General features: G+C 39.0%; 1 protein-coding gene across 12 annotated transcripts in view; it reads left to right on the forward strand.

Moving 5' to 3' along the window:
- The window catches only part of PLCB1 (phospholipase C beta 1), a 378,680-nt gene that overhangs the window by 201,764 nt on the left and 152,546 nt on the right, over positions 1-24,370 (forward strand). For all 12 annotated transcript variants that reach the window (XM_035320058.1, XM_035320059.1, XM_035320060.1 and 9 more), the window contains 2 exons: positions 15,585-15,725; positions 22,381-22,460. In XM_035320058.1, the coding sequence (XP_035175949.1) occupies positions 15,585-15,725; positions 22,381-22,460 (221 nt within the window). The remainder of the gene's footprint in view (positions 1-15,584; positions 15,726-22,380; positions 22,461-24,370) is intronic.

Here is a 24,370-nt window from a genome sequence, read left to right on the forward strand (position 1 = left end):
AATCTGTTCAATTCATTAATTCATCTTCCTAGTTCGTGAAGTCAGTGGGCATCCTTCCAGAGCAGCTTGCTCATCCCAAACACACTGGGGCACAAATTGGTAGAGATTGTATTGAGCTTTACAAAAAGAAACTAAGTTTGTCAGGCTCCACACTTTCATTTTCCATCTATTTCATTCCTTTCACTGGAGAATGAACTGCTAGAGCCTGCTGAAAGAACCTCTGAAGCTTCCATGTGTGGCGCTGAAAAGGGCTGACCTGAGCCAAACGTCCTGACTCCAGTGGGTTGTCCAGGAAACTGGGGGACATTCAAGTATCATCCTGTAACACTAAATAACTGGCTCTGGGACAGCAGCCCCTCTGGTAGCCTCTCCAGTATTATGTGCCTAGCGTGGGTTGTGTGAATATGCTCTTCACAGTCCTAGAGCAAGTGTGGCTGACAGCTGAGAACTGGGCTGTGATTTTCCTTGACTTGTAAGAAAAATGTTATAAATTGGTATGATATCCCAACCTGCATACATGCTGACTAAACCAAAGGAACAAAACCTAAACAAACAAAAAAGTTTTTACAGAGGCACTGTCAGGAATATGAAGGAAGAAGACATTATTAGGTACTGTGAACGTTAGATCTATCAAGAAGAGCGGAGCTTTTCGTTGGAACATGCAAACAAATTAAGAGCTTAGGTAGCACTTTCCAGCTTTATTGATTCCAGGATGCTTGACAAAAGAGGTGGGTATAATTAGACCTGATTTACAGATGGAACAAGCAAACAAAAAGCCAAATGGCTTGCAAAATAGCCAGAAAAGAGTTGGGCACTGAGGTAAAAAGTGACTCTATTCTTCTCAAAAAAATCACCTTGGATTGCTTTAGACTTGGCTCTTGCGAGTGCATTTATTTTTAGGAAATGCATGTGTTCAAAAAAGAAAAAAAATCAAACACTTCTTCTTTATTCCAATATGCTATTAATTTCAGTCTGATTAGTTCTGTCTATCACTCTTCATTCTGTAAGGCCATGCAGTAAGGCAGTAGAGCGGCTTTGCTGATTTTCAGGAAAGCTTATCCAGCAGCTGCTCAGAGTAGGGTCATCAGTAGAACATCCAATGGCTCTTCAAGTGTCTGAATCAGAGTCTCTGTACTATGCTTGTTTTCAGAGAAAGACAAGCCAGGCATATGGCATATATTTAAAAAATAATAGTAATAAAAAAAAAAGTTGGTCAGGTTTCCAGAGTTGATGTTTGATCAAATATATATGAAGAACATGGAAATTCCATTTTATTTAGGGCTGCAAGATAAAAGCCGTTCCAGATTGAATTGTAACCTTCCTAATTGTGCTGACTGTTGAAAAACTTTAAGAAAGTAAATTTGTGACCTTAAAATGTATTTGCTAAAGATTCCAGCAAAATGATAGGGTATAGCCAACTGGTTTGGGGACAGGAGTAAGTTTGCGTGTCAATTGTCCTAACTTTCTACAATTTAAATTTCCTCCAGTACTCAATAGGTCAGATATTGGGGTAGATTACATCAAGTATGATCTACAAGTTTCTGTCTATCCGGTGAGCTTCCTACCACTCCGGAGATTTCTACCTGTTCAGTAGCCTGGTTTAAAAAATAGATTAGAAACATGATAAGCCAAAAATAAATTTCTTCTGGGAATTCTGCCCAGAACTTTGCTCTATAATACTTCCATTCACCATTTGTTATATTGGGCACTGCATTTTTCCAAGGGGAGGTAAGGCTGTGCTTTTTTTTCCTGCCCAAACAGTAGGTTTCCCCATGTTGCATTTAGCCCTCTTTCAAAACCTATTGTTGTTCCCTTCCTCCAGGAAACTAGTTATGAGACAGGATTAAAAGCAAAACCGCTTCTTGATGAAAAAAAAAAAAAGATATTTAAAAACCTCCTGAGATTTATTCCCTATCTGCTCTTGCTTGTACTTGCACAATGAATAGCTCCTCTCAACCAGTCCAGCAGAAAGGGGCAGATGCCATGAGCATCATTACGGCATGTTGATTCAAAACAGATTGTGGTGTCAATATAAATTGGCAACAAAACACAATATTCTTGAAGGATTCCAGATTGCCACAAGGGATGAATTGATGTCCTTTTTTCAAAAAGCAAAGGAGCAAGTTTAAAAACAAACATACAAAACAAAACCAACCAACCAACCAAAAAACCCACGACCAAAACTAACTTATTGAAATATCTAAATGGAATGGAAAATATGCGAAAGGGAAGGGGGAAAGAAGGGTCCCCAGATGCCTTGGACTCCTCATTGTTCCCACTTTACAGTCTCACGTAGGGTTCCACATGGCCCTGTGTTACTGCTGTTTTGGGCAGCCATTAATACAAGCATTCAGGCTGACACCAGGCACTGTTGATCTGTCTATTATGTGCAAGAGTTTTATCTCATTGTTTTGTTTGTGTGGTAGAAGTCGCCCATTTTGCTGGGTTTGATGGTTCAGAGTCATTGTCATGTCAGGTAACCGTGTTACCAAGGCTCTGCTGGGAAAATAATATTTCAGAGTCTTGGAAAAGTTTTTCAAAGCACTACTGGGATTCAGTTTTCTATTAAAAGTCTCTGTTGAAAAGTTAAATGTAATAGAAAATTACAGAAAGGTTCCACAGACCTTAGAGTTATCAAAAAGTAAGAAAACACCAAGCATTTTCTCACTTGCTGTAAAAGAAGGGGATAACATTGTGTATTGCACACACACTGCAGGGGATGGAAACACAGTGCGCTGCATCAGCCATCGGGTCTAGTTATGTACAATAATAAGGGTAGACCCAAGCAGTGCAATCAGTGTGGAAGTGATGTGAGGCTCTGACCTGGGGCAAGCAGGACCAACTGAAGCCGTGATTTCCCACCAGCTGGGAATTTGCTCCAGGGTTTTCTCTGCAGGCTACACTCAGGAGTCACGTACGCCTCTGCAGAATTGAGATTGTCACCTTTGTAAATCTTCAAAGGATACTTAAATATTTTGGAGACCTAAGACACTGAACTTCTGCCTCCTGGCAGAGGCATATGTATGCCACCTCTCAGTCATCTTAGGGGACATTATACCGTGAAAGTCAGAAAGAAAACTAATTCAGTAATTCCTCCACTGCTGGCATCCCCCACAAACTGTGCAAGGAGGGGGCCTCAGGTGTCGTCGGTGGGAAGTGCTGCCACGTGTTCGCCAGCTTCATCTTCGTGCTTTGCAGTTCCAGCAGTTACAGGTACCCAAAGGAAGCTGTGCCATTTTGTATTGCAAGATGTACACCTAATGGAAGATAATGCGAGGATGGGCTCTTCTGGCTTTTCAAAGCAGCATCCTCAGCTATGTAATCATGCAAAAAAAGGGAAAGCCTTAACTCTGTTCCTATTAGAGCAATGAGGTTATATGCTTCATCCCTTCAGAGTCTGTTTAGCTCTGAAAGTATGAAGCACACATTTATTTCTCTTTCTAAAAATGATTTAAGGGGGAAAAAAAAAAAAAAAAGACATGCTGTGCTAACACTCTAAGTGAGGCAAGAGCTGTTGATGGGAAAATAAGAAAAATGAAATTTGGCATGCTTTGACTTAACGGAGGTAGGAGGAGAAGAAGGAAATTGAAACACTGAAATTCAATGTTTTATGCCCTCTGTTACCACAAGAGATGTCCATCCTTAGTGTTTGTTTCTTTATTTCCCAGTAAAGGAGAACAGAAGGAGTAGGAATGAATGTGAGAAATGCAAAGCATTAATGCTTTGTACTGTAAAGCACAAGACCAGTGTGGTAGAGCTGAATTATGGACAGTGTTGGAAGTTAGGGTGATGCTGTCTTTGCTTGATCCTGCAGCCTGTTGCACAGAGGAAGTGGTGTGCATTTCTGCATAACCAATTTTAGCAGCATCAGGAATTTAATTGCATCTCATTCACTGATGGTCTGATCTAAGCTCTTTAAATCCTTTCAGCTTTAGACTAAACCCTGGCATCATAAATCTTCCTACAGTTGCTGCTTTCTCGGCCAATCTTCCTGTCTCCTGCTCCTTGCTGGCAGTTGATCATTGCTGAAATTGGCTTTGCACTGCAAATACAACTTCCTACCTTAGCTAGAAAGACAAAACAGTCTTTCAGAAATGCAGAGGTCTTCCAGAGCAAAGGCTACATCTTAAATGATTTAGTGTATTTAACTGTCATGTTAAACCGTCTACAAATTAGTTTTCACGGTGGTCCAACATTACAGCTCACTGGTTTGTCATGTTAAAAGGTCTGTCTGCCTCTCACTAATCCTTTCTGTGGGCAAATACCTCGCAGAGTTTGATTTATCTGGTAAGTCTAAATGAACAACAACAACAACAAAAAAGAACAAAATCAACCTCCTGCATATGGCTAGGCCACTTTTAAAATATCAGAAAATGACAAGATCTACCACCCCTGAAATATTTTAGCAAAGCTGTTACATTCTTTCTTGAAGTTGGTGCCCACAGGTAAGAAGCATCTTTATACAAACTGGATTTTAAAACCCATAGTGTCAAATAATGTTTTAGGGAAGTATCATAGAGGATATTCCCTCTTTTTTTTTCTTTTTTTTGGAATATTCCTCTCCCAACTATGTACATTGTAACTATTTGTTTTCCCAAGGATGTGTTGGAAAGGATCCAACTGGATAAAGTGTACCCTAAGTGCCGTAATCTTGTGTGCATGAAGTATTTTTAATTCCCTTTTCAAAAAGCATTAGACTTTATGACCTTTCAGAAATATTTTTGTCAGACCCTGGAGTGCATAGTTTTGCTCAGTCAAATACTCCACTGGGGATCCTCAGGAAATTTGACAAAGCATAGTCCACAAAACCTGTGCTGGACTTTCCACAGCATTTTTTGTTCTCTGTGCGCTCTTTTGGACGGCAGCCTGTTTGTCACATCCATTTGCTCCACATTCCACAGCTAAAAGGTGATTTTTAGAATTAACTAACTGCTTGAGTAGTTTATACACACAGGGATATGTTTTATTTTCCACTGCTTTGAAGGCTGTTTTATCCTTTAGGTTGGAAAGCCTTTTATCTAAATGAAACAGCCTTAAATTGTTGGATGTAGTTCATTGAATTCTTGGATAACCAGAACTCTCTTTGGCACTTAGCAAGTGATATTAGGAAGAAAGTGCTGATCCCCCTTCTAAATGTAAGGAATTTAATTCTTTGCAAACTGGCATGATACGATCAGGGCACGTTTAAAAATAATTAATAGCTGTTAAACTGTCTGGGCCAATTTTTTACTCTTTCCCAACTACTGTAAATTCAGGGTAGCATCTTTGAAGTGAGGAGAGTTGTTAGGGATGTAAGTTAAAGCAGAATTTCAGTTATCTCTTGATTTCAGTTCATCATCTGTTATTTGTTCTCAGACATGGATTTTCAAAGTTTTCATGGTAGTTTTTAAGGTGGTAAATATCCTTTGGCTCCTTGAACTTTCATGAAGTGATGTTTAATTATTTCTGCCTTGGGAAAGAATAATCAGTGAATATCAAAGATGCAACTGTATTTTTAACTGAAGATCTGTTCACTGAGTATTATCTGCTTTTTTAAGATTAACAAACATTGCCCCTACTGGTTTTTCTCTGAACCATAAGAAAAACTAATAGAAGTGGAGAACCATGAAGTTGGGCATTATTTCTGATGCTGCTTTGAATAGTCGTCTTAGTTAATGCTCCATGTCTGTCTAAGCAGAGACGTGTTTATGAGCAAATTTTGGTTCAGTTCTATAACATATGCAAATAATTCAGATGCACAAAGTTGTTCACTGTACCAAAGTGCCTGCAGCTGGATTTTTATTCTTGTAGACTTCATGAGATACAATCCATTTTCTTTTGGGGCCATTTTCCATCATCCTTATTCTCCTGAATATTTCCATCATCCTGATATTGTCATACTGTTTGGCTGCTCACAAGCACGTAGTACTCAGGATTTCCATCAAGACTGTTCCCCAGGTTGATGTCTTATATACATCTTAGTCTGATCTTTAATCGATCCATCCACACTGTTTTATATCCCTTTTATATCCCATTCCTTCTCAATGCCATAGAGAACAAAACACACTGCTTAAAATAATGTCCATGACATCCCTGCAGAACTTCTTTCTCCAGCAGCTCACCAAAGACATTAGGCTTGGATGTTCTTTTCCCAGCAATGATTGAACAGATTTCCTGCACTTTCACAGGTAGTAAAATTAATTTAACATGCAACCACACAAATCCAGATTCTGTATTTATTCATTGTTTTCTCTGTCTCTCCTTGATACACGCAGCCAAAAACCACATTTGTAGTTCTTAGTCATTCTCCTAGTAGACTGCACTGTTTTTTCAGTAGTCATGTTGTCTTCTAAAACAGAAATCTGTTTCTACTCTTTTTCTGTTACTGATTTATATAATAAGTTAAAATCTACTTACAAAAATTGCCCTCTCTGGAGTAAAATGAAGCAGACCAACTTTAAAAAAAATCTTAAATAGTTTCTGTTTTGATTATAGATTACTACAGATACTTTGCCATCTGAAGCATAGGCCTCTGCTGTATGAATTGCTTTTCAGCTGATACTATGGTAGTAGTTAGAATTTCAAAGTCCAGGCGTCATTGAGGTAATGAGTGCTCCCTGGCCTTTGTGGTACCCTGGCTCAGATGCCTGCTGAGCTGGATGGTGACCGTGAGCAGGAGCAGCCCTACTGAGATCTCCAGGAAATAGGATTATCCATGCTGACTAATTTTGCACTGGTTTTCAAATTGCAAGGGTCTGTGAATGCATCTTTGCTTCTGAATTATTGTTACTGGTACGTAATAAAAGAAGTGAAGGTTTTGGGACAAATGGCAGGGCAAGAGAACTTGTCTGTGGCAGTCAGTAGTGAAAAAGGTGTGCCAGCGTGAGTCCCTTGTTGTAAGCTCACTGTCTGTTTTGTAAAAGCTGAGCATCTGGTACTGTCCAGGATGGAAAAAAAAAATAAAAATGATGAGAGCTTTAGCAGGAGCAGTTCATGCTTTTATTCCTGCAAGTCTCAATGCCATTCCCTATGGTTTCACCAGGGCAGAATCTGTTGCTGCATCATTGAATGTGTTTGCTATACTACTAATGAGTTTCCTAGAATTAAATGGCAGGGGGGTTGGTACTAGCTGATCTTTAAGGTCCCTTCCAACCCAAGCCATTCTATGAAATATTTAAGGATGATGGGAATAGTGGATGTTCACAGCAATTAAAATCAGGTAAATTGAAATCTTTACTGGTATACATCCCATGACTTGGTAATTAAAGAGAAAAATATATAGCAACTATTATAACCTCGAGTTCTCAGTGACAGTAGCAAAATATGTCTCACAAGCAGGTAAGATGGAACAAAATACTGCTAGCATGGCCGAGCAGGGTATCTTGTTTTTTTATATTTGATGCATGTAACAGAAATGTTGCAATAACAAGCAGCTCCTTAGTCAGATGTTTTCAATTATAGCTTTCTATATTTCATCTGTTATTTGTATACACCTTGGGTAGTTGGTGCATTCAGCATTACAGACCCTCTGGATGTGTATATTTTCACCAGATAAAAATACATTAAAATGCAAGCTCCAGCCCTTACGGAGCACTCAAAAAAGCATAGTGGGCATTCATGCAGTTGTTCTCATTCAGCTGGTTCCAAGTAATTTAGATTTTTGCAAATGCTGTATAAATATATAGCTGACTGTAGCTTTACCTCTGCAGTAACTCTATTAAAATAACTCTTCACAGTGATTCAGAATTGGAAGACCAATACCTTACGAGATTTTAAATCGAAATTAAGCTGTTGTTCCAACTATTTTTGCTCTTGCGTGCTATGTGAGCTGCAATCATTTGATTTTAAGACTTTTATAATTCCAATACTCTAACATAGACCTAAGAAAATGAATTAACAGAAGGAACCTGAAGATGAGAGAAGATTCTTTTCTCAGCTCTCTTCATCTCTTCCTTTAAAATTATATTGAAGAAAACCTCAAAGTACTGTGAGAAGGGAAAAACGCTGAAAAGAAAGTGCTTTGAGGTCACGTTTAAAATAATGAACTGTCTGCAGCTAATAGAAATGGATAAAAATGTTAGGGAGTTAGAAAACATCTAAAGGAAGATAGTGCATGGTAGTACCTTTCTTCTATGTGTTTTACTTTCTTTCAGTTGTCATTTAAACCAAGATGTACACTGAGATATAAAGTACTTTCATGTTTATCACAACCACATCAAAAAGGATTGAAAAATACCACACAGAGTCCAGTTGTAATAAGCTAGTTTGTGTTCACATTTGATTTTTGTTAGGGTGCGGAATCTCGCACCCAATTTAAAACTGGCATACTGTGAGACACTCTGAGAAAAGAAAGGAGAACCAAACACGTCTGCAGGCCAAGTGTTTGTGTAACGTTCTGTCATGAAAACACGACAACACCAGGAGAGCTGGGCGATAGTCTAGGAGTATTCCACCTATTAACTAGACAGATGGCCAACTTAAGACCAGTTTAGATTGTTTAGAGTAATTTTTTAAAGAAACATCCGTTGTACACACTGACATAATTTGCACAAGAACGATAATCTGAAGCAAGGGCTTGGATGTTTAAACAAAACATTGGCTTTATTTCTGTGCATAGCTGGCTATGGAGGTACTATGCAACGTTTGGAATACATCCTGGAGCCCTAGAAATGCAAAATAGTTTCATATAAGAAGTGATTGTGGATATTGTGGTAATTTATTGATCTGGTACACATTTGCTAAATGAATGAAGACTTTTTTTTTAACAACAACAACAACAAAAAACAATACACTTGTTTATTTTTACTGGACTAAACATATTTCTAGTTTAATGATAACAAATGTGGTTAAAATGACTTGATCTCATGAATGAATATATTTAAATATCAAACTTATTGTGAATTCTGTGTGATAAAAGAAAATAGAGTTTAGAGAACACTGTTTTGAGTATCTTTGATGCAGTAATTGGAGTATATTCATTTCACATGATTGTCATTAAAGAAGACAGACAAAATCCTTTCATTGAGTTTTGTAGGTGTGATTCCCACGTATGGACATTCTGTCTACTCAGTGAAAGGCACTGCTGAAAGATAAACTATCGATAGTTTTGACTTTGGTCCTAACAAAGGAAGGAGAGAGAAAAAACATACTTTTCTTTGAAAGATGAGTCTGTCAATCCTGTTGCTTGAAAGTTTTCAGTCCCATACTGTTGCTAGGGGATGTGTGACAGGAAGGGTATCTGAACCAGCTTTGAAATCTGTATTGGGATAGATAATGGTAAATTTAATGTAGTTGGCAAGATTATTTTGCTCCTGAGGGTCATACCGTTGCATCATGGCAATTCAGAGCTTCCTAAGAGGCAACACAGATGTCTGATTCCTTTGCATGGAGAGATTTGGTGCGTGTACCCCCCAAAAGGTAGAAGTTTCCTTAAACCCCTCACACCTGTGTTTTGTGTGCTCAAGAGGGAAAGAAAAGGCTGCCAGGTAGGTATTTCGGTCCTTGCTGAGAGGGGGGGGGGAAGTAACTGCCTGGGGAGGTGTTTTGCGTGCTGGCAAGGCTGCTGAAGTCCTTAGTTAGCCAAATGGTAAGTGGTCTGCTTGGCAGAGACACTTGCTATTTCTTACGCACTGCGCCTGTACTACAACTGCTCACCTAGTGCTTAAAGTGTTAAGATCTGGTATTTGGGAATCTGGGTCAAATGTACAAACTGTATATGCTATATATATGTATATACATTTTTGTTGATAAATGCTCTGTGATAAGGCATTCCTGAAGATAAGACTTGGTTCTATTTGAAGGAATCGTGGGAGTTTTGCCTTGGACAGTCACAATGTAAGGTCCCATTTTAACAAGATTCTTTGTTTAATTTAAGCACAAATTTGAATATTTCTTGAAAAACTCTTTGCATATGTATCTATCTAATTAAGCTCCTTTTTCCCCCATCTTCCCCTCCCCTGGGATGCATAAAGAGCTAGAAAATTAAAATTCAGTTTTGAATGCTTGGAAATCTTACTGGAACTAACATGAAAGTCATTGCAAATCTTGCTTCAAACCTTTTCCACTCTTGAAGTTATCAGGGTACAAATAAAACAATTTGGGATTGTGAAAAGCTTTAGAGTCTAAGAAATATAGTAATATAGAACATGTAGTATAGTTTACAAATATTACAGCCCTGATTTACTGACAGAAACTTTTGTTTCATTACATACAGTGCTTCAAAGTGAGGATGATGCTATATTTTTAGTGCCAGAACCAGAAACTGTTTGGAAATCACAAGTCAGATTGACAGAAGTCATGCAAATAGCTGACTTACACTGAGTCTGTTTATAGAGTTCGGTGGGTAGTGTTATCTATTTTTTGAAGGCTTTGGGATCCCTCTCATAGCTTCAGTAGGACTCAAGTATTTATTCACATCTTAAAGATGATGTTTTAATGCATGAGATGCAGAAGAAAATTATTTTGGTTAATAGCTGTTTGTGGGCAAGGAGTGTATGACATTTTGCATGCAGAGGACAGCGTGCAGGGTAGATGATGCAGTACATACTGTATGTGTAATTTAGTCTATATGCAGTGTAGACAAATGAGTCTTGATCCGTGCCAACCATACCAAAAAAAAAGTAGTACCAAGACAGTTCTTTTAAGTGGGAAATGGGACAGCAAATAATACTGTTACTGCTGTTCAGCTCAGGCTGTGGTAGAAATGCCATGCGGTATTTTTTTATAATCACTCATTTAGATTGAAGAACCCTATTTTACAATGCAAACAAACACCAGAAAAAATATAAAAATTCCTGCAGCACTTGAATTGCACAATTGTTCAGCAACCCAGAAATCCTGGCTGAGTCTTCTGATAGCCATCCAGTTTGGCCATCGCATCGTCCATAACTATTAAGAGGAAGGTTTTTAGCACGACAGGTTCTGTCGCTGCTTCATGTCCTTCTGAGACCAGCCAGCTGCTCCCAGAAATGCTGCTGCCGCTCCGAGAAGCATGAGGAACACAAGGTGTTGCAGTGCGTCCGAGGTGAGGCTTTGGCTGACCCGCTGCCCCTTGGAGGGTTCAGATCAGCACTTGGGAGTCACTAAATGCAGACACCTGTTTTCTGTTCTGTGACAGCAGACAAATCGAATCCAAAATCCTTTTGGTTTGTAGAGGGTGGGAGATAGCTGGATAACGTGCGTGGGTTGTCAGAGGGAAGCTGGGTCGCAGCTGCTTCCTACAAGAAGTGGCTGTGAATCCTTGCTATGTGAGCCTCGAATACTGGGCGCTTTGCAAGGGGAGCTGCCGCAGCAGAGCTCCCAGGCTGGTGCCCACAGAGCCCCTGTGCGGGGCTGCCGATTCTCCTGTGTTTCTTTGTCTCAAAGGAAATCTCGTGAAATGTTTCATACATAGGTTATAAGGGCGAAGATCTGTAAAACCTGCATTTTACATGTATGTATGGTCATGTACTTAAAAAAAAAAAAAAAAAGCAGCACATATTTTCTCAGACAGATGGTGTGTTGCAACTGTTCCTGAAACAAGTTGAAAGAGATGGTGATCCTATTAAAAGCTGTGCAGCATTTGCTGTATGTGCAGAGCACACAGTAATTGGAATTTAAGCGTTGAGCTACATTTTAGTAACACCAGCCACAGCTGAAAGCAGTCTTTGCAGAGGTTGTCGTTAATGTGTCATTGTCATTAAAGTCCTTAAGTTTACATTATTTTTATGATTTCCACTGAAAGAAAATAAAACAGGATAAAGTTTTGGAAGTCTGATTGAAATCTATTTTTATCTGTCCGTATACAGGATTCTGGTTTCTAACAAATCACCTTTATTCAGTCTTTGCTCATAAATCTGATAGAAATTCCATAAGCCTTTCTTTCATATTTCTGTCTAATCTTTCTTTTTCTTCCTCTTTTTCTTTTGGATTGTTTTAAGGTAATTTTTCTTTGGATGGGTTTGTCAAGACAGCAGAATGAGATAGGGAGGGTTGTTCTTTTTTTTATGTTTTTGTTGTTGTTGTTGTTTGTTTCCTTTTAAGCTAAAGGAGCAGGTAGTCCTCTGCCCACCTATTGCCTCAGTTTGGGGTGGGTAATGTGGTTTGGAATGGATTCTAAAGCCCTTTGTGCTGCCAGTGCCGTCCTTGTCACCTCTTCTGTACTCTCCTGCTAACAGTTGACATCTCCCCCTGGGAATGTCAGCCCTTTAACCACACTGACCTTCCTGGCCTGGCTTCAGGGCCAGTCTTCAGGCAGCCATGGTCCTTGAGCTGGACTTCTGATGGACTTCAGCTGCAGGGAAGAAGCAAGCTGGCATCGAGAGCTTTTGAGTTAAAAGAGGCAAAAGATGATGCTTTGCAGCACAATGATTTGATGTTTTCTGGCAAACAGAATTTGTATGACTTATGTGGGCATTGTCTGTAGTCTGCTGCTATTGAGCATCCCATGGATGATAGGGCTTCAGTAGCTCAGGTGTTTAAAAAGTAACTATAATCAATATTTAATAGGCATCACTCTTCTGAATGTCTCTGAGAGAGCTCAAAATGTTCATAATGAGGCCCCAGTTAAGCAAAAACTTACTCTGAAAACCAATCTGCCTGCTCATGAGCCAGTATATTAGATGCAGCTGAAAACAGCAGCAGACTTTGTCTCATTCTTCAAAATGGAATTATCAAAACCAAAATAATCCAATTTATATAAAAGAAGCTAAATTTGGTCTTGCCTTTTTTTTTTTTTTTTTTTTTTTTTCTCCATGTGCTTTCCTACCAGCCCAGGATCTTCATCTCAGCAGGAAAATCTGCTGACATTTTTAAAAAGGGCTTTGGTTCATAGAGCTTTGATAGTCTCCAAGTTGTTGATAAAGGCTATTTTGCTCATCTCTGATTTTGCTTGTTAACTACAAGCATTTGTAGTTCACTGAGGTAATAAGGGAGCAGAACTGTTCACGAGGGATGTGAAGAGCTGCCAGAGTGCTTTGGTAGCTAAAGCTTAGATCCAAAGCTCTCAAAGACTGAATAATGTGACCCAGATCATCACTTAAGGACTAAGCTGTCACTGAGAAATGGAAATGCTGCTGGCACCCTTCAAAGGCAAATACACCCATGGCAGGGGTTAAAAAGGGCCAGAATTCTGTAAGTATGAAGGTTATTCTCTTTCAGTGAACCCACACGTATAGATAATATCTATTTTAAATCTATGGAGCATATTGCACGTTATGCTGAGGTGCTTCAGGATGCACAGTGGATGCCCTTTATTAATAGGTGCTGTATGGTAGCCAGATAATGCATTGTTATAAGGGATCATGTGCTTCAAACTTTGTAGAGAAGTCTTAAATGGAATAGAAGAATACTCATCCAAACAATCCAACCCAAGAAGAATGTTCTGTCAGATTTCTTGGCTTTAAAACCTGGAGGAAAATCCTGTGATTTGAAAGACCAGCTTCATACTTGTACTGCCTGATTGGCCACTTACTGTGCACTTCTAAAACCCTCACTGAGCCAGTCCCAAATATCTTCTTTTTGATTATTTTGCTGTGAAAAATAAATCATCCCATTTCAAATATATTTCTTTTTTACTCTGTGATGCATGACTAATGCATATCTTAGACTAACTAGAGGATGATCCATCATAGATGCGTCTTATAGTTGACTAGAAATATGAAGGGAAAAGGTTATCTTCTTTCTTCTTTTGTTGTTGCAATCATCACCAGCAGTGAAACTGAGCAATAGATTCAGCCAAGGAAAGGAAGAAAGGAATGACAAATAAGTGAAAGAGAATAAAAAAAAACAGGTAGACAATCCTGTTTCAGATCAGAAAGAATGATGCTCTTCCCAGCCAGCCACTTTAGTAGAAGTATTTATCAGTCTGATTTCGGGTTGAAAAAACAGATTAAGAAGGAGATGAGCTCTCATTTTCCAGAGAAATTAAAGAGTGCTTTGTAACATTCAGCTAAAGTAACCCAGCTAGTAATACACCATCACTAACTTAGTATCTTCAGGGCATCTCTCCATCTTTTCTCCAAGATGCTAATTAATACAATTTCTTTATCTGTCTTCAAATCCCCATCACCGGAACACAACTACTACTTTTATATCTCTCTTCTGCTTTCTCTTATGTGAAAGCCTGTCATTAACTTGTTTACCCGTGAAATCTTTTTCTCAGAGCACAATCGTGTTTCTTCTTTACAGAACCCTCAAATAGGATTATTCTATCCGTTTTCCTACAACACTTGCCATCGTACCCTCTATTTAAAGAAACTCAGCATTTTATGATGGACAGCCTTGAAGCTTCTTTCCAGTTAATATACCATTCTTCTCCCAAACCTTGTGAAATACTTGGTGAACGTATGCATAACACCATTGCCTTGTTTAGACTGAGGCCTTGTGGATATACAATTTCCTGTGAGAATCATGAGAAATGATCCCTCTTATCATCTTAATCTTATCATCTGGTTCCACAAAATTTAATTTGTGTTAGTTGAGATTCCAATCGTTATTCAGAAGTTACTAAGTATTAAGAAGTACCATAAATAGCAAACTTAAATGCAGACTGCAGAGGGGAAAAGGTTCATGAGAATGAAGTGCAACCTGCAGTATATATTTGTTACAGTTTTGGAATCATTTGATCTCTACACAGAATCTGTTTTTGGATTAGTGAAAAAATTGAGTGTAAGCCCATGATGATACGATTTGCTGGTTATTTTTCAATATTTATACCAGACTGAAAAATCTTGCAATATAGGAAACCTGAGCTTTCAACTTATACTGGCCGTATTAAAGGATTAACTTCAGTCGTGCAGGGCTGCTTTTCATCTGCCTTTGCCTTTATAAACTGTATCTTGAGGCCAAGCACCAAGCAGTTTTCTTAGCTTGAAAAACTCCAAGTGCATTGCCTGGAAATGCTGCAGTCTAATCTCTTAGAAATTTGTAAACTACAAAATAACCTGAAATTAGTTCTCGCGTGCTTAACCTACCAATGAAGTTGAAGTTCAGGTTTTTATTAGCTAATAAAACTCAGTGAATTTATCTGTCCCTCACAGAAATGTTATGTAGTCATTTTTATATTGGATATGCACCTGAAAAAAAGACTGAAAACTAAAAATAATTGGAAGAGATCTCGCAGTTTAAATAACACATGGGGTTTTGGACCTGAAGAAGGAGGAGGGCATCTGCAAAATTTACACTGTCCATTTCTTAATCGTTAAGGCACCTAATTCCAGGCAGTCTTCTTGTTTTGTTATGAAAAACGAAGTTCTCCTCTATTGAGCTTTATCTAAAATCAAATGAAATTATAGAGAATCTTTCTGCTGAGGCTGGTAATCTTTGGACAGAAGGTGTAAATTCAGAAGGTGCTTAAGAGACAGAAGACCTGAAAAAGAGAATGGTGCTGATATTAACTGGACAGCTTTTCATATGTACAGTCCTAATATGGGCCTCAGAGGCTTTAAAAGGTTTACAGAAGTGATTCTTTTAATTATTATGAATTAATAACTTTAATATTTTTAATGAAGAATTAACCAGATCAGAATCTGTTATGATCATGTTAAAATGCTGAAAATAGCACAAGTTTTCAAAACTGAAGTATTTGCAGAAATCCTTTAACAATTTTACAATATGGTTTCTTGCAGGATCCAAAACTGCGTGAACTATTGGATACTGGGAACCTTGGAGGTCGATTGGAAAATCGAATGATAACCGTCGTCTATGGTCCAGACCTGGTCAATATATCGTACTTGAACTTGGTGGCATTTCAAGAGGACATAGCAAAGGTAATACGCGTTCATCTGTGTTGCATAAAATTAATGTTTTTGAAGTATTCCTTTGATATATGGGTGCATAAGATAAAAGTGGAGATTACTATGAAATGAACCTCAGTTCTGCTATAGAGCTGTGCTGTTCAGCATGAAAGAAGAAATGTGCAATCATTATTTTCTGGGAATATATTCAGTAAATTTTATGTTACAGATATGCATGTTCATCTTCAGAACATTGCTTGTTACTGTCTTTGTAAAGCCCAAATGAGCTCTGTGAAAATAATCATATTCACAAATTTTTATTCCACTATAAGAAATATATTGTGACTCTCTGAATGCATAATGATATCTTTCAGTAGTTATCACCACCCTTTTATGCTTGTTCTAAGTGTGTGCAAATTATGGACAATATCCAAGTGTAAACTGTTGACTTGTGGCTAACTTGTGTCAGAGCAGGGGAATCTACAGGCCTAATTTGCATACTCATACATGCCAGCAAACAGACACCTAGTATAATACACGCATGCCACTTTCTGTTGGTCTTCAACAGTTAGTTTTAAGCTTGCATTTGGCCTTACTGATAATCCCTGAAAAGAATTGTGATGTAAATGTCATTACCTTTGCAAAGTACTTTTTCCATGCAGGTAAGCAGTACCTTCATTTCTGTCCAACAAGCCACAGTAAATACAGTTCTGTGCAACAAGCATGTTGCAGTTGATATTAGTACGTGTTTATTCTTTTCCTTCTTTCACCTTCTATACAACCCAATTGTGTTTAATAAGGTGCAAGCTCTTTGATTTATCTGTCACAAACTGGCATTCAAGGGCAGCTCCTCTTTCCAGTTCCATTCAGATAGGTAGACTCTGGTAGCCTCCAACTGACCATGCACAGAACACAGTTCCATTTGCATCCTAGAGTCCATTAGATTGCCCTAAAAAGATAATTTCTTCATAGACTGTGGCTATTTGACAACAGTAAAGTGTTACTCTGTTGTCTCACAGGCGTCAGAAAATGGCAGACCAAGTGAAAAAGGGCTTAGGATGGGAGCCTTAACCTCAGCGGGTTTATTTTTGTTTGCCAGGTTTCTGCTTCTGCTAATTTTCATTAGCCAATTGGTAAATCTGGTGGGAACACAACTCTATCTGTTTCTTTGATATGAAAACATAGAAGCAAGCTGAGTTTGTGGTGATCTGTGAACTGCTGTGGGAAGTGCTGTCCCCACACTTGAGATCACAGAGCTGTATTCTGCAAGCGTGCGTAAGAAAGCTAGCACTGCAAAAGTGAAGGCAATTGAAACAACTCTTAAGGAAAAAAAACTAAGCATATGGCTGAAAATGAAAAGGTATGCTAAAGCTTTAACTGCAAAAATTGTTAGCCCTTACCAAAGAAGAGGGAAAATCACCTAAATCAGAAACCTATCTCCTTTTTTGCTTTCCTGTCTAGCCAGCAATCACTGAACCGTAATCTAGTTGCTGAAACAGTTCAGAAATTGGTATCTTAGGGCCATTTTCTGTTTGATAATGGAACCTTAAAATACTGTAGATAAAATCATGCTTTAGAGAAGCTTTGCTGCTCTGAATCCTGAGTTACTCAGATCTTTGTTACAAAGAATCTGAGTTTTCCTTGTTATTTGTAAATGTGGCAAATAAATTCATACTTCATCAGTCAGGCATTGTTGCCTGGGGGTGGGATTTTCAAAGCATTGCACATTAGCTTTGCTTACTTTGAAATTTCACTAAATATCCTGATTTTTTCCCTATTGGAACAGAGTTTGATCACGGTTCAAGGCATCTAAAAATTCTTCCATGTTTAACACGTTTTTGGACTTTCTATGAGCAGACCATAGAATTTGGTCCTCATCATCTCCAGGACTCATGCAGTGATTCAGAGGTCATTATAAATAAGCACATCAGGTAAAAATAATCTCTTCAGGGAGCTCTGAGAAGGCGTGTAAATACAAGAAGCTTTCAACGTCACACATGCAAATTTTGACCCTACCTCTCACTGACATGAGGGAAAGCAACTGCCAATGAAAAACTCCCCCGCCATTCACTTCTCAGTTCCAGAACATTTTTCTGATTAACCCTTCGTTTATGATGCCTTATTTTTCAAATTGTGGGACATGTATCAATCAGTCCTCCATTGAAAGAGAGAGGCAAAGTAAACTGTAGAGGTTTTAGTAAGGCAGTTAACATAATTCAGTAATGAGATTTTCTTCCTTTGCAGAAGGCTTACTACTCAAACTGTGTTCATCACATCCACTGTCCAAGCTGTGGGAAAATTATGAGGATATGAGCCGTGGGCTATTGAACTTGCTTTCAGTGAACTAAATAAAGAGCTAAAAATTACAACGTAGTTGTTTTATTTGCATTCCTCCAGGAGAAAGTAACTAATATTTAAAGTACATTACTGATGAGCTGAAGGGCACTGACCAGCTGGTTTGCTCAAAGAAAGCAGCTTGAAATTCATGAGGTAACGGTTTGAAAGGCCCATTGCTAGACACATCTAATGAAGAGAAGTAGCACTGCTACACTGCTTGCTTATTTTCAGTCTGCTGTGCCTGTGCCTCTCTTGGGACAGGGTTCATGAGCATCTATGAACAAGGCAGGATAAAGAAAGAATTCTCTTCTCAGACCTTTGCTGAGCAGATGTCCTTTTTCCCTGTCTCCATACTGAACATGAAGAAGTCTGACCTGTGAACATATGTGTCTCCTCTATGATATCATTCTTTTGCCAAATCCAGTAATTTCAAAAGTGCACTTCCTGTTTTTTCCTGTCACTTCTTTTCTGTCTCTCATACCAACTCTGTTCACGTCACACTAGTGCATTCTGGCCATAGAGATCCACATCCCAAGGAATTTTATTTCTTTTTGGCTTGATGAAAATTGGATCAAATCTGTTGCTAAGAGCTATGAATTCCTCTGTAAGTAGAACAATACAGTCAAAGATGGGCCACAGGTTGCTTGTAGTATTCTTTTCAGCATACACATCCATTTTTTTGGCTTCTTATGCATATTTAGGAGCTTAATCAATAAAATGTTAAAATAAGATAAATTCATGTCCATTTGAATTTTTTAAATTAAATTCATACCGATGCTAGAAGTGTAGGATTCCAGTAACTTGCTTTGTTAACTTCCCACCAAAGACAAACATGTAAGGAACATTATCTTTTTGTGTAGTCAGTTCTGATTAGAAGGAAGTGTTTCCACAAATGTGTGCTGTCTTTTCTTATGAACAAGTCTGATCGCTCCCATTGAGATAAATGCCTTAAGGTATGTACCCTGATGCATGTAATGGAGGAGAGAAATGAGTTCACTGAGCAACAGATCTCAAAATGAACTGCTGCTTGCACATTGCCTACCAAAGCGTAGAGTGGCTAAATGATTTGTTAGTGAAGTTCTCAGGCACGATATAAATATGAATTAGTGGAACAGGATATAGCTAAAAGGAGAGCAGGTTCATGAAGCTCTTAGCGTGATGGATGTGACTTGCTTGGAATTGAATGTGTCGGAAGGCTGGCTTCTTCCGCTACCGAAAGGGATCAGTCTGCAAACAGTTTGTTGGCACCAATACAGTCCTATTTCAGAATACACCGATTTATATTTTCCTTTTGTGTTGCATCTGTATAGGAGTCTGCCGCTACTGCAGTGATTCAGAGGCTGTTATAACCTTTCCGCAGTAGGCTGTTTTCTTTTTACACATAACAGCTTTCTACCCCGTGGAGCGTTCTCACCAAGTGCTGCCTTCTGGAATCGCTGCTGCTGGTAAAGGAAGCTGCACAGTGCATTATGCATGGAGTTGGAGGGCAGGCTTAGCTCTATACCATGCAGCAAAACCAAGGAAACGGAACCATTTGGTAGCTAAAGCAGCGAGACGCATCTTGGCTCACAGCTTGGTGCAAGCCCATCAAAGTCAGTCAAAAGCATCTCCTTTATTTCTTTGGATCTGTGCTCGGGGCTGTTGTTTCCCCTCCTGCTGAGGGTTCAGACCAGCGACTGGGAAGATGACGTGATCCTTGGCATGTTTTCTGATCTTGGCTTTTTGGCTGTAGCTTTGTGATGGCTGGAATGAAGACCCTACAAATTCAAGAGACAATGAACAAATATTGCTTGTGACTTGGTGACTTGGCACCTGTGAAATGGCTTAGCCTGTTAGTAGCCCTTAGAATATTTGGCAAGGGCACTGCGATTGCTTGAAGAGACAGGAAAAGCTAGCAAAGGAACATGGCAAGACTGTTGATATAAATAACTCTCGTGAAAGGCACATAATAACTGTGAGTTCCCCTTAAATTCCTGTGAACAAGTGCTTGGACAAAGGGAAGGAAGAGCTGGGGGGTGAGATATTCCTGAAGTGCCGTCAATCTATTTTCTATAAAATATTCAGCTTTAAGCACAGCAGAATCAGTGAGATCAAAACAAAGTCTATAAAGATCTGTAAAAAGCCAACCTGTGTTGAATTTCTGAATAATATTTTATGTTGCCATTAATCTTTGCAGCCGTTAGTGTCACAGGGAGAAGTTTTAACTGCTATTATTAGTGCCCAAACAAAGCAGTGTTTACAAGATGAGCCTATTTTGAGCCTGGAAAAATGAGTTGCCAAGAAGAAAAAAGGATTCTGCACTTAATACTCTTTCTGTTCCAGGAGTCACAGAAGAGCAGTCATGCTGCTAAAGAAGCCGTCTTTTCTTGTTCTTTCTCACACCCCTGTGTTTTGTTGTGTTTTGTTGTGTTTTTTTCTTTCTTTTTTTTTTTTAAAAAAAAAAAAAGGGCCTGAGAAGGGAAAAGCAAGTAAAAATAGAAGTGGAAACAGTCATGAGAGGTGCAGGGAAAAAGTATCTCAGCAGCAATTGTTTAACTCCCAAACAACACGTCTGCCTGTGAGGGAAGCAGGTTTCTCTGCCAGGAATCTCTGTCAGAAGATGTGTTGTCGTAGGTGCGAGTTTGTAAATTGTGTGGATTTATGGATCTTGTAGTTTCAGGATATCAAATGTCCGTGTGGAGGTAGGATTACAGGTAGCATTATCTCTTCCTCCCTGGGAGCGACTGTATGAGATTGCTTTCAGACACAAGGTCTGGTAACTTCAGGGAACAAATCTTAACACCCTAAAGAAAAATATAAAAAATGCTAACTTCTTAACCCGTCTCGAACTGATCGCCTCATCATGCAGAAACTTGGGGCCTTTTAGGTAAAACAAGCTGGTAAGCTGCAGTGTTAGGCAGTGTTGGCAGCCAATGATGCTTTTCATCATTGTCCATTTTTGTCAGAATGAAATTCCCTTTTTCATATGTTTTCTCAAAAAAGAAAAAGAGCTGAGAAGAGCAAATGTATCTGTGAGGGTGTGTGGTCATGGATGTTTTGGATCTGGACTGATATGAAAGGAAACTCAATTTCAGTTTCAAAGACAACTCAGAAAACTTCAAGTAAAAAAAAAAATCACATTGTTTTCAAAGGCATTGTTTATTTTTGTTCCTTCTCTTTAAAGAGCGAAACAAAGCCAGTCCAAAACCACATTTGTGATTAAAAGGGATTGCAATTACAGAGGGTAAATAAGCACTAAGTTAGTAAGGAAAAATGCGATGAGGTTGTCAAGGAAAGGCTGGAGAAGAGACCTGCAAGGGAAGAGAGTGACAGCACAAGCTGAGAGAGTCTGAACTTAAGGTCAGCCGTGGATCAGCCTTGCTGGGAACCCAGGAAAGGACTGGGATCTCATGGAAGGACTTCAGGAACGTGCTTAGGAATGAGAGAAAAATGGGGGAAAAGAGGAAAAATAAGAGTGCTGTGGGAAGAGCAGTGCTTGCAGGTGAGGGGAGGCATCCTATGAGCAGTGAGGACAGTTCTTCCCTATGGCCAGAGAGGAAAGTATCTTTGTGAGGAATAAGACCTCAGCACGAAGTACTGGTATGTATTATAGGGGGAAGAGGAGTTTTTCTGACTGGATTTATACCTTCTTCCCACTGGATCGGAACAACTTAAATTTATTCCTATACATTTCTACTGGTTTGTTCTTAAGTGTGTTTCTCGTGTTGGCTGATAACATCTCAGATGGAGTTTGTACTTACGGTTCTGAATTCAGTATCTACTATAAAAGATAAGGTGTGATATTCGCTGTCTGAATGGTTTCATGATCTGTAGAGGGAGAGATGCAGATACTCTCATAACTCATGAGGAGAGGCATTGCAGCGAGAGATGTATTATGGTATGGTCTGTGTCCCACACTGTCAGGTTTGTCTAGCTTCACACAGAACTAAACTCATTACGGCTTCGCTTTACAGGGATGGTGGCACAGGGGCTCTTTTTTTTTAAATCCTCAGTGTGCCAACCAGAATAGTGTCCAACATGCAAGAAAATGTATTTTTCTGTGGCATTTACGCTGCACCTCCCAGAAGCTTGAATATGCTTCTGGCATATTCATGTCAGGAATTTATCCATGTGATTTTTTTTTTATTCCAATACAGTCAAATAAAGTATCTTTAAAAAAATATTTGTAACAGTCTTCATTTTTTGCAGAATGAGAAAATCAGGTCCAATAGACAGGGAGGGACGCCATAATTGCAAAAATCAAGTTCAGACTAATTAGGCACTTACTGCTAACTGTCTTTTTCAAAAATATTTGCATTGTGTAAGTAAACATCTAAATTAAGCCTCATTTAATCAATTTTTGTCTCTACAGGAATGGTCAGATGAAGTGTTCAGTTTGGCAACAAATTTGTTGGCACAGAACATGTCAAGGGACGCGTTTCTGGAAAAAGCGTAAGTGGCCACAGCATTTAATGCTGTGGGTGTTGCTCTTTTATCTGCGTCATTTTCCTTTTTTCTTGTTAGTCACATTGTCATCTATTGTCTCTGCTTTGATGAGTTGTCACTATTGTAAACATAGGCTGTCCCTTCTCATTGCTTTAAAAAGCCTGTTATCTAAACATCATTATAAAAACATCTTGTTAGGGTTTTTCTTGCTAACTACCAAGTCATAACAAAAAAAAAAAAAAAACACCACAGTACTCAATGCCATCTTCCCTCTGTATACAAGAGGAGTAACTTCAGCTGTAGTCTGAAGCTCTCCATTTAAAATCAAAGCCTATTTTGCTTCTGGTTTATTTTTCTTTCTAATCTCTCCAATTTCAGCGTGCTTTTAGATTGGTTTGCATGGTGTGCAACTTCTGATTTGGTTTCAGCAAAGCACAGAATCTGTTCATGAGTACATCTGGGGTGTAAAAACACACTTCAGAAAGGAAAGAGAACTAAACCTGAGGTTGGCAAGTCTCAAATGGATGATAAATACACATGCTGAGATAGCTTTGCTTAAATGATAGGTTTGAAAGCAGCATGAGAAAGCCTACCAGATAATGATGGCAGTTAACTGGGGTATTTGCTGGACTTTTGGGGTTCTAAAAAAGAAGGCATACCATCCCTAGCTTACAAGTTGACTGGTTAAGTTCAGCTTTTTGTTTCCCCCAAACAACCTCTAATTCCTGCTCCCAGACAGAGGCTCAGTCCAGCTAAATACCAAGTAGGGGCTTAGGTTCCTAAAAGTTGTCTCCATCCAAGAAGCAAGCTAACCCACCTGCATTTTGGGCTTTCTAAGATTGTGCATGCCTAATTTCACCAGATGCACCCATTTTAGTCAAAAGGTTCTTGACTTTATTCTGGGCACATATTTGTAAGTGTCTGTTTTGGGAGGAGCGTGTGTGTGTTTCCCTCTCGTAGTTCTTGCTGTTATGGGGATGAAGTCAACTGAAATTCTTGGCTTTTTTTTTTTTTTTTTTCCTTTGGAGAGAATTAGCATTGCAGAAACTATAGTTTTGTATCTGATAATGCTCTGATGGGACAGCAGTAACACATTAGGCAAGCCAAATCCCAGATGGATGGAAACATTTAACATTTCCTTTCGGTTCCACAGTTGACACACTGTGCTGGCCTGAGCAGTTGCAGGTACCTTCTGGAACGTCTTCCAAGTTCCTGTATGGGTCAGTGGAGAAATGAATTTGACTAAGTCAGGGAAACCGGTTCATTCTTCAGGTTTTTGTAGGTGTCCACAGACCTTGGAAGGACTGGGATGCCCTCTTCCCCTCTCTCCATCAGGAACAGTGCACGTTAACAGTTAGTGAGGCAAGGCTTGCATTGGACTTCTAAATTTGTTCCCAGGCTGCTGAGGCTACGTTAGATTTTACTTTATCAATACAGCTCTGTGTGAGAGAGAGCATACATTATTTCCTTCAGCTCCACAGACTGTAGATGAGTTACAGGGCTGATTTGATATTCTTATTTCCTTACCACTCAAACTCCTGGGTGACCAGTGGACTTTGACAGGTGTGTAACAGGGACGTTTGAGGCTGTGCCTAATATGCGCTTTCCTGTGACATTCAATGGAGGAGTATGTTGTCACACAGTGTAGTCAAGACAGTCTTATTTGGAGAGATTTCTCTATAATTATTCAAGCAATATTAATTAAATTAAGTCACTGGACACTTGCGTCAATTCAGTAGCAGGCAAGCATGTTATTCTTGTGTCTTTTTTTCCACTAATTAATAAATCACTTGGGAACTGTTGGTTTTCCACGGTCCTTAGCTCATATGCCAAATCAGAGTCACTTCAGAAATATTTGACTTTGAAGATTAAAACTATTTCCCTGTTATAATTACTGTACTGAGCAAAGGATTGGT

Source organism: Oxyura jamaicensis, chromosome 3 (assembly GCF_011077185.1).
Source record: "Oxyura jamaicensis isolate SHBP4307 breed ruddy duck chromosome 3, BPBGC_Ojam_1.0, whole genome shotgun sequence".
Taxonomy (NCBI): Eukaryota; Metazoa; Chordata; class Aves; order Anseriformes; family Anatidae; genus Oxyura; species Oxyura jamaicensis.